This window comes from Quercus robur, chromosome 10 (genome assembly GCF_932294415.1).
Source record: "Quercus robur chromosome 10, dhQueRobu3.1, whole genome shotgun sequence".
NCBI classification, from domain to species: domain Eukaryota; kingdom Viridiplantae; phylum Streptophyta; class Magnoliopsida; order Fagales; family Fagaceae; genus Quercus; species Quercus robur.
Genome location: NC_065543.1, coordinates 30258876 through 30269174, shown reverse-complemented (window position 1 = coordinate 30269174; position 10299 = coordinate 30258876). Strand labels below are relative to the sequence as shown.

The window sequence follows — 10299 nt, the reverse complement described above, 5'->3', positions numbered from 1 at the left end:
TCTTGTAAAAATGAATGTGTAAAATAGAAAAAGTAAATTTTTAATGTAAAAATTGGTGTATATAATACACGAACTGATGTGGTTGCTCTGATAGAGTTTATGTAATTATCTAATTTTTTGAATATTTTTTGTAAGTCTTACTCAAGTTATTACTTTTTAAAATAAATTATTTAAGGTTTTTTTCTATGAAAACATGGAGTTATACTAAATTGATGTGACGTGTCATAAGTGAATCTGGCCCGTCTCCAACCTAAAGTCAATTTAGCTGCTTACCCGATCTGTTTACCAGGCCTTGTGGCAGAGTTCATGAATTTCGCTTTAAAGATGTACGGCTTGGATGAAATGTTGAGACCTTTTGGGCTGGATGTGAACTGTCCACCTGATGCAGGATATACACGTGAACAAAGTTAATTGATTCTTCCATTTCTTGTGACTTGTGACCCACACCAAACATTTAGCAGAAAATACAACAATGGTGAGACTATAACAAAGACACAATTTTAACCACTACTCACCGTATTAGTATTAGTGGTAAGATTGTGAACTCACGTACGCAAGCATTTTTGGCAGACAAAATCCTCATTGTCCAAACTCCAAAGAGTTCTATTGGAATTGTTGTCGTCTAATGGATTGTGCAGAGATCTGAGGCATCATACTATTGTTTGTTTATCTTTATTTAGTCAGATTAGAAAAATAAGAGAAAAGGAAAATAGATCTATATACATACATATATATTATATACACCCTATATATATATAAACACTAGCAAGTACATAGATAAACGCAATGCCTAGGCCATACGCATCCCATTACGGAACTTCCATAGCTGCTTAAAAAACTCTTACCAATGACTGACCCTAGTACTCATATAGACTATAGAGCAAATGATGTAGTCTTAATTTTTTATTAATTCGATGGACAGAGGCTTCGATTTTAAATCACATCGGTAGTCAAACTTTACGGAGATATCATTTTTTTTGTTTTTTTTGTTTTTGTATAGATAGTTTTCTTCTTCGAAAGAAAAAAAATAATTTTCCTTTCCGGTTGATTCGTGTTGATCCAATTAATTTTTGATTAAAAACTCTTCGCCTGTGTACCGTGACACTATCTTTTGAAAAGGTTTTCAAACGTCACATCGTTATGGCAGAGCAGCATCTCTATAAATTTGCAATTTGCAAGCTAGATTTGGGAGCCATTTCTACTGAGTGAGAGAACTGACTCAATCAGAAGGCCCAATTTATGGTTACCATGTGGGCCTACGTGGTGAGTTGTTAAAGACTAATGCCTGGAACACGTTAATTAGTAATGCCTGGAACACGTTATTTAGTACAATTTGTACTCGCTATATGATGAATTGCAATTGATAAAAATATGTCCTTATATGAATTATCATTACATTTTCACAAATCACAATTTATTACGTAGCAAGTTATGACACAAAGTTGCTATAAATATTAAATTATTTTCTTTTTTTTTTCTTATTTTTAACCGGGATAGAGTCAGAAATTTTGATTAGGAGGGGCTGAGTTACACATTCATAAATACATACATTTACACAACTACATATATTGATACATACATACATTTTATATAAACTTTAATGCGTATATGCAAATTGTTTACTTTGCCACTAATATGTACAAAAGGTTTTACCATTATTTAATTATAATTTTTTAAATATTTTATTTTTGGAGTGTTATCAAACCCTAACATTAAATATCCTATATTTTTTTTCACAACATTTTAGGATCTGTTTGAGATTCGCTTATTTTGCTGAAACTGAAAACTTTTTGTTGAAAATACTGTAAATAAAGGTAAAAGTTAGCTAAAATAGTACAGTGGAACCCATAAATAGTACCAAAATGTGTAGTGGGACTCATGAATAGTAGTAAAAATAAACTGAATAACAAAATAAGTTAACAAAAATAATTTTTGCTAAACGAACACTAAATGTGGGTTTGGATTCGCGTTTCCAAACCCATGTTTGCGTTTTCTACCATCTATTTTTTTTCCCAGCGCATGAACAGTAACATCATATGAGCACTATGCAAGGGACAAAAGGCATTGTTCATATACTATTCACGTACTATTCACCTATTTAAAAATGATTTCGTTACAGTGTTTTCAGTTTTCAATTTCAACAAAAATAAGTTGTATTCCAAACGGACCCTAAATGAAGCATTGACAAACAATTGGAAACTTAACAACAGTGGCAATAACAACAAAAGACTTGGTCCCAAATTGAAAAGGAAATAAAAATTATATATTTATGTAAAAAAGAAAATTTCTTTTTGAGTATTATCACTTATATATCCTCACTGTACGTAGTTTTTTTCATTTAACATTTTGCGAATAAATCAAGTATTGACAAACAATTCGAAAATTAACAAGAATGAAAGACTTAGTCCCAAATAAAATAAAATAAAATAACTCTACGAGGAAATTTATTTTACTAAAAACATACTATTTGAAATCAACAACCAAAACTTACCAATTAAGAGAGTGAAAAAACTAAAATGATTTTTTTTTTCATTACAAGGCAGATAGTTTGTTGCTCTTAACGATTATTTTTTAGAACCCAATGTTTAATTAGTTGTTCAATACGTTTTTGCAGGGGCCAGCTCTTATTTTTTGGAGGGGCCAACTATCAATTTTAATGTCTAGTATCTAAAAAAATTGTAAAATATATATACATTATAAAGTATTTAGAAAATTTTGGGGGGGCCATGCTAAGTGTACCTCCACCCCTGATTATTAAATTAGATTTTGGAGCCATTTCTACTAAGAAGTGAGAACTGACTCAATCAGAAGGCCCAATTTATGGTTACCATGTGGGCCTAAGTGGTGAGTTGTTAAAGACTAATGCCTGGGACACGTTATTTGGCACAATTTTGTACTACAATTCGCCATATGATGAGTTGTGATTAATAAAAATATGTCCCCGCATGGCTCACCATTACATTTTCACAAATCACAACTCATTATGTAGCAAGTTGTGTCACAAAGTTGCTACAAATATTAAATTATTTTCTCTTTTTTCTCTTATTATTAAATTAGTATCTCTCTCTTTTAAGTCTGTCCATGTGTAGTGTTTATTATATTTTTTTTTTTATATTATTTTAATGTGTTGTTTGTTAAAATAAAATCTTTGATGTTGAATGTATTGTAAAGTGAGTTGTTAAAATAGATAAAATAGATTTTTGAGTGGTTAAAAGTTATATTTTTTGAAAACCTTTGTGAATGCTTGGTCTTATATAACAACTGGTATGCCTACATGGTAACTCTAAATTTTGCAATATACCCTACATTAAATGTTTGATTTTTTTTTTCTACTTCATTTAAAATAATATAAACAACTTATTAAAATAATGATTAAAAAAATCACCACAAAAACCAATAACAATCAATCACAACCACCTCCACCATTGCTCCACTAGCCACAACCCACCACATAAAATTAAACCATTGCTCCACTAGCCACAACCCACCACATAAAATTAAAAAAAAAAAAAAAAAAAAAAAAAAAAAAAAAAAAAAACAGAACCACAACCTAGCCACCAACAACAACCACCATTACAATCGCAAAATCTAGCCACTTTCCTCTTCCACCACCATCACAAAACCCAGTCATGATTTTAGTATTTATTCTTGGAGAGTGCTCTCGGGCTCTAGAGCATGTAGAAGCAGAAGCAGTTATGGTTATTGCTCTGTGCAAGAAGTTGGTGTGCCCTCCTTTGGGTGGGGTGTGGGAGGGTTGTGTGTAAGGGGTGAAGTCTCTAGTGTTTTTGTGCTTACCTTCTCTCGTTGGGGGCAAAAGTGGGTTTTTTGGCTGTGAGGATACATGGCTGAGGAGTTGGAGGAGTTGTGGAGTAAACTATCTTTCACCAAGGAGGAAGATGAGGGTATCACCTTAGGCAGTAATAGTACCAAGGTAGCCAAAGAACGGGGAAGATTTTGTGTGGTCCTTAAAATCCTATCCCATAGAAGTGTCAATGTGGAAGCTCTTAGGAAGAATTTGAACATGCTATGGAAACCAAGTAAGGGCGTAAAATTCAATGAGCTTGAGGAGGACTTGTTCCTGGTGGAGTTCGGGGACAAAAGGGACAAAAGGAGAGTGCTTGACATGAGCCCATGGAGCTATGAGAGACAATTAGTCTTGCTATAGGAATTTGAAGGGGAGCTAACATCGAGTGAAATCGAACTGAGATGGTCTCCGTTTGGGTCCAAATTTACAACCTGCCACTCAAGTGTAGAACAAAGGAGACAGTGTGGGCAATCGGGTCAAAGTTGGGGTCGGTGATGGAGGCGAACGTCTCTGACTCAGGAGTCCAATAGGGTAAATATCTCTGGGTAAGGGTAAGGATGGACGTTACCAAAAAATTAGTGCGAGAAAAGAAGATCATTATCGAGGGAGGGGAGTGTAGATGGATATAGTTCAAATACGAAAGATTACCCAACTTCTGCTATAGATGTGGTCTTCTTAGCCATGCGATTAGAGACTGCCCAGAGTCAATGGGATCGAACTACCAAGTGGATGACGGCCATATACAGTACGGGGCCTAGTTGAGGGGCGAACCAAGTAGGAGGGGAGGTTTTGAGTTGACGAAAAAAGTAATGTGTGGTGCACTAGAAAACGGAAAGATGGCCACTAGAGGCGGAACGGAGAAGGGGTAGCCACAATGCAAACTCCAGAACACCAAACCGAGGTTGGTAGGGCTTATGAGGAGAAGCTGACAGGTCGGAGAGACAAACCAAGCGCCTTGGGAAAGTCAACACCTGAGTTTTCAGATCAATCAAAGGATGTTTTACATGGAAAAGGAAAGCCGTGTGAGGGAGTAGAAAAGAAGATTGAGAAGTTAGCCCAATCAAGATCAAGTGAAAGTACCTTGGACTCATCCATAAATCATGGTGACTAGTCAATGGATATGCATTGGGAGAGGGCACCTATTCCTACAAAGGAGCCCAATTTCAAATTTGTAATGGCGCCAAACGAGGAGCATAGCAATGATGTGGAAGGCCCAAGTAATAAAGAGGTTAAAATGGGCCCAATGGCCTTGAGCTACGACCCAAAGGAAGGTTGGGTGGCTTCTAAACTCGGCCCAAGAAGTGGGCATCGGAAAAGATTAGTGAGAGAGGTGAAACAAAACAAGCCCAACGATTAAAAAAAAAAAATGAAGGAGTGAAGCCTCAAAAGCGTGAGGGCCCAACCCCGTTATAAGAGTTGGACCCAAATATTATAGAGCAGAAATGAAGGAAGGATCTGAAACAATTTGTGCGTAACCTAGAAAATGAAATAATTGAGAACAAGACAGAGATTATGGATGGTGGAGTGGCGATGCCTGCAGAGCAGGACCGCCGGGCCTCATAAGTCTCTTTGCTTGGAATTGCCGGGGTCTTAGGTCCTCCTTGGCAGTTTGTACTCTTATTGATGTGGTGAAGGAGAAGGACCATTGTTGGTTTTCCTGTTAGAGACAAAAGCAAGGTCAATTAGGATTAAGGGGATTCAAAACAAAATAAATTTCACGCAAGGAATAGTGGTACTAAGTGGTGGAAGGAGCGGAGGTCTGGCTTTGTTGTGGAGGGAGGGCACGGAGGTGACTTTCAAGAGTTGCTTGCATTCCCACATTGATGTGGTAGTCCGAGAAGAGTTGGCGACAACCCCATGGTGTGCTACGAGGTTTTATGGCCAACCCAATGCAAACAAGAGACCTTCCTTGTGGTAGCTACTGGAAACATTGAGGGACTAGTGCTCACTGCCGTGGGTAGTTTTTGGTGATTTCAACGAAATCACGCACCAACATGAGAAGATTGGGTGGATGGAGAGGGATGTCAATCAGATTGAGGGTTTTAGGGAATGTCTAAGTAGGTCTGGTCTCTTCGATTCGAGTTTCGTGGGGCAACGCTTTACCTGGTGCAATAGGCGTTTGGGGAACCACAAAACACTACTCAGGCTTGATCGTATTATGGCTAATGCTAGCTGGTCCGAGCTTTTCCAGGAAGCTAGAGTGCGCCATTGTTCAATGTCAAGCTCGGATCATTGCTTATTGATGCTTACTCTAAAGAATGGGTAACCAAAGAAATCGGTTAGAAAGTGCTTTCTCTTTGAGGCTATATGGGTTAGAGAGTTAGTATGCAGGGAGGTGGTGGAAGGAGCATGGGACCCGTACCGTAGGGATGCAGATTACAAAATCACAGATAGACCCAAAAACTGTCAAGCGCGTTTACAAAGTTGGAATTGGAAGGTCTTCGGGAATGTCAACCGAATCTTGAGGCAAAGACAAGATAAACTTTAGCAGCTAGAAAGTTTGAGCAGATTACATGAGAATGTAGAGGAAATTTAGGGATTAAGAAAAGAAATTAACAAAATGCTAGCCAGGGAAGAGATCATGTGGAGCCAAAGGTCAAGAGTGCTGTGGATTAAATGGGGTGACCATAATACAAAATATTTTCATGCTACGGCTAGCCAAAGAAGATGAAGAAATAGGATTGGGGATATACAAAATGTAAACGGGGAGTGGCAGGAGAATCAGGAGGTTGTTGAAGGTATAATCTTAGAGTATTTTGAGGGGATTTTCAAGTCAGGTCAACCTTCCAACTTCAAAGCAAGCCTGAATGCCATAAACTAGAGGGTATCCCCAGAGATGAATGAAAGTCTAGTTGCTGAATTCAAAGCAGAGGAGGTTTGGCGAGCTTTAAAGCAAATGCATCCCACGAAGGCCCCAGGGCCAAACGGTATGTCCTCGATTTTTTTCCAACATTATTGGGATATTGTAGGTTTGGATGTGATAAATTGTGTTCTTAATACTCTAAATTCGGGTGTGATGCCATGTGGAATAAATGAAACATATATCTGCCTTATCCCTAAAGTAAAATCACCCAAGAAAATTACGAAGTATAGACCCATCAACCTATGTAACATTATCTACAAAATAATTTCTAAAGTGCTTGCTAATAGGCTCAAATGTAAGCTTGCAGAGATTATTGAAGAGTCCCAGAGTGCTTTTGTATAAGGTAGACTCATTTCGAATAACGTTTTGGTGGCATTTGAAACAATGCACAGTATAGACCAAAGGAGGAAAGGGAAAGAAGCTCTAATGGCAGTGAAGCTTGGCATGAGTAAGGCCTACGATAGAGTCGAATGGGCTTATTTGGAGGCTATGATGAGGAGGATGGGCTTTCACGAGTAGTGGATTACCTTTATTATGATGTGTGTGACCACTGTGGAGTATTCGGTTCTAATAAACGGAGAAGCAAAAGGAAAAATATCCCCAACTAGAGGTTTGAGACAAGGGGATCCCATCTAGCCTTACCTTTTTCCTGATTTGTGCCAAAGGGTTATCGGCCGTAATTAAGAAGGAAGAGAGGGAAGGGCAGATTAAAAGAGTGGCTATTTGTAGAGGTGCCCCGCGTTTATCCCACTTGCTTTTTGCTGATGACAACATTGTATTTTGTAGAGCCTCGATGGAAGAATGTGATAGGCTTATCAAAGTGGTGGAGGAATATGATGGGGATTCAGGGAAGAAGCTTAATAAGGAGAAAACCTCTCTCTTCTTTAGTAAAAACACACCTAGGGAAACCTGAGAGTATGTGCAACAAAGATTTGGGGCTTAAATAGTCCATCACCATGAGAAATACCTAGGACTACCTCCATTAATTAGTAAAGGAAAATGAAAAGCCTTCAATCGAATTAAAGATCAAATGGGACGACATATAGCGAGTTGGAAAAGAAAGTTGTTGTCAAATGCAGGTAGGGAGATACTTATCAAGGCAGTGGCCCAAGTTATGCCTACATACACGATGAGCTGCTTCAAGCTACCGAACACACATTGCAACGAGCTAAACTCCATGATTAGTAATATTTTTGTGGGGGCAGAAAGATAAGGAGAGGAAGATGGCATGGATCTCGTGGAAAAAATTGTGTATTCTGAAAGATAGGGGAGGCATGGGGTTCAAGGACTTGAAAGCCTTTAACTTGGCTCTACTCACTAAGCAAGGCTAGAGACTCCAAAAAAATCAGAACTCCTTAGTCCATAAGGTCTTCAAAAAGAAATATTTCACAAAAAGCTCCTTTATGGAAGCCCAATTGGGAAGGAGGTTGTCCTATGTTGGCGAAGTATCATGGCAGCAAGGGAAATAGTGGCGAGAGGGTTTAAGTGGTCTATTGGAAATGGGGAACAGGTTCGCATTTGGGCAGGGCGCTAACTGCCAACCCCGAGGTCTTTCAAAGTTGTAAGCCCGAGACTTTCTCATGCTGATTCAGAGCTGGTGGCAAGCCTCATTGACCTAGACCGGAGAGGGTGGGATGTAACTAAATTGAGAAATACTTTTATGCCCCAAGAAGCCCAAGTAATTCTAGGAATCCCTATCAGCCCTCGACTACCGCAGGACTCGCTGATATGGGCTTAGACACCAAGTGGCAGATTCACTATTAATAATGCTTACAAAGTAGCTCAGATGTTGTTGAGAGAGTATAATCACAAATTGGAGTGGGGGGAGTGCTCAAACAATTCAGGTATGCAGAACCTTTGGAAGCAGATTTGGAGCTTGAACTGTCCTAATAAGGTAAAACATTTAATGTGGAAAGCGTGCTTGAACATACTCCCAACCAAACACTAATTAAGACTCAGGGGCATTGGGCGAGATGATAAATACGAGTGGGGGTGCAAATTGGCAAGGGAGGTATGGGGAAACACAAGACTGAAGCTACCATATTTAGAGTCCATACTAAAGGACTTCATCGATAGTGTGTGGGAAATCAAACTCAAGAAGCTTGAGGTTGATTGGGAATTATTTGCAATCACGGCATGGAGTCTGTGGAGTAATAGAAACTCAGTATGCCATGGAGGAAAGTGCAAAGAAGCGGCATTGATAGCTTGAGAAGTGACTGCATATGCGTAGGAGGTTAGACAAACCAATGAGGTTCAAGGCAAACCTTCCCAGTCAGGTGGGAAAACTTGGACTCCTCCTAGAAGGGGGTGCTATAAGGTTAATGTTGATGGGGCAGTGTTTAAAGAAATAGGCTGCTATGGGGTAGGAGTAGTCATTAAAAACGAGGAGGGGCAGATAATGGGGGCGATGAGCAAGAGGTTGGATTTGCTTTTGAAAGAGCTGGAAACGGAAGCTAAAGCAGTGGAGGAGGGCATCATCTTTGCAAGGGACCTCAGCTTAAGGAACATCAGTGTAGAAAGTGATGCTCAGGTTGTGGTAAAATCCTTTAAAGCACAGGGCCAAGCATCGAGTTCCATTCATTAGGTGATTGAAGGAACAAAAATGGAACTCTGTGGTTTCGATACATGGGAAGTAAACCACATATGCAGAGCTAAAAACTTTGCAGCACATCTCATGGCAAAACATGCCAAGTTTATTTTTGACTATTGTGTATGGGTGGAAGATACCCCACCTGTTATTGCCAATCAAATTCTATATGATGTAGCTCAGTTGAGCATTACCTCAAGTTAATGAAATTTCAGTTTATCTTGATTATCAAAAAAATAATAAATAAATAAAATTTGATTAACCCTTTACCACCAAAAAATTCAATTAAGGTAATTTTCAAATTACCACAGCAATGGGTCCATTTGTAAATTCAATTAAGGTAATTTACAACATGAAGACCTTAAGTCCATTGGATCACCATCTATTTGTTGAAGACCTTTAACGTAACCAAATTTGTATTTTACTTGAAAGCAATGAGTTTTCTCTTGGAGTTTCTTGGCCTCTTCTCCATCTGGGGTCTTGAAATATGTTACTATTTGGTGACCAAAATATCAAGCTTGCATACCATAGAAACCACCTACACACCATAGATAGTAATAGTTCAACCCACCACCCATAGCCACCATCATTCAAATCCACCACCAGCAACCCACAATCCCCTACCACAATCTCAACTCAAATTCAACCCACCAACACCACCATGGACCAACGAACCAACCCTAGCAACGACTCATAACCACCACCATGGACCAATGAACCCACCCTAGCAATGACCCACACCAGCCTAATCTTAACCCAAAAATGACCCACCACCAACACTAAGAACGCAAAACGCCAATCTTAACGACCCACTAGCAACAAATCCCATGAACCTAGAACTCTGAGAGGGAGAAAAGGGAGGCCCCAGAGAGAGAGAGAGAGAGAGAGAGAGAGAGAGAGAGAGAATATACATATTTTAATGAAAGAAGAAAAGAAACTGGATAAACGAAATTTTTTATTTATCACTTTGTTGCTATAGTAAACTGCCAAAGATGGCGGTTTACTGTAGCTAGATTGTCAAAAAATTTTAACTATAGCACCACT

General features: G+C 38.8%; 1 protein-coding gene across 1 annotated transcript; it reads left to right on the top strand.

Moving 5' to 3' along the window:
• Positions 1–8118: 8118 nt before the first annotated feature.
• LOC126704048 (uncharacterized) lies at positions 8119–9252 on the top strand. The gene is made up of 2 exons (XM_050403087.1): positions 8119–8178; positions 8899–9252. Exons 1-2 carry the CDS (start codon positions 8119–8121, stop codon positions 9250–9252), a joined length of 414 nt encoding a protein of 137 aa, XP_050259044.1.
• Positions 9253–10299: the final 1047 nt, after the last annotated feature.

Bases quoted from the DNA above. Each gene is read 5' to 3' on its own strand.
- LOC126704048 (XM_050403087.1), top strand. From the start codon at position 8,119: ATGGCAGCAAGGGAAATAGTGGCGAGAGGGTTTAAGTGGTCTATTGGA. The intron at 8,179-8,898 runs GTTCGCATTTGG...GCATATGCGTAG, and splicing joins CTATTGGAAATGGGGAACAG to GAGGTTAGACAAACCAATGA.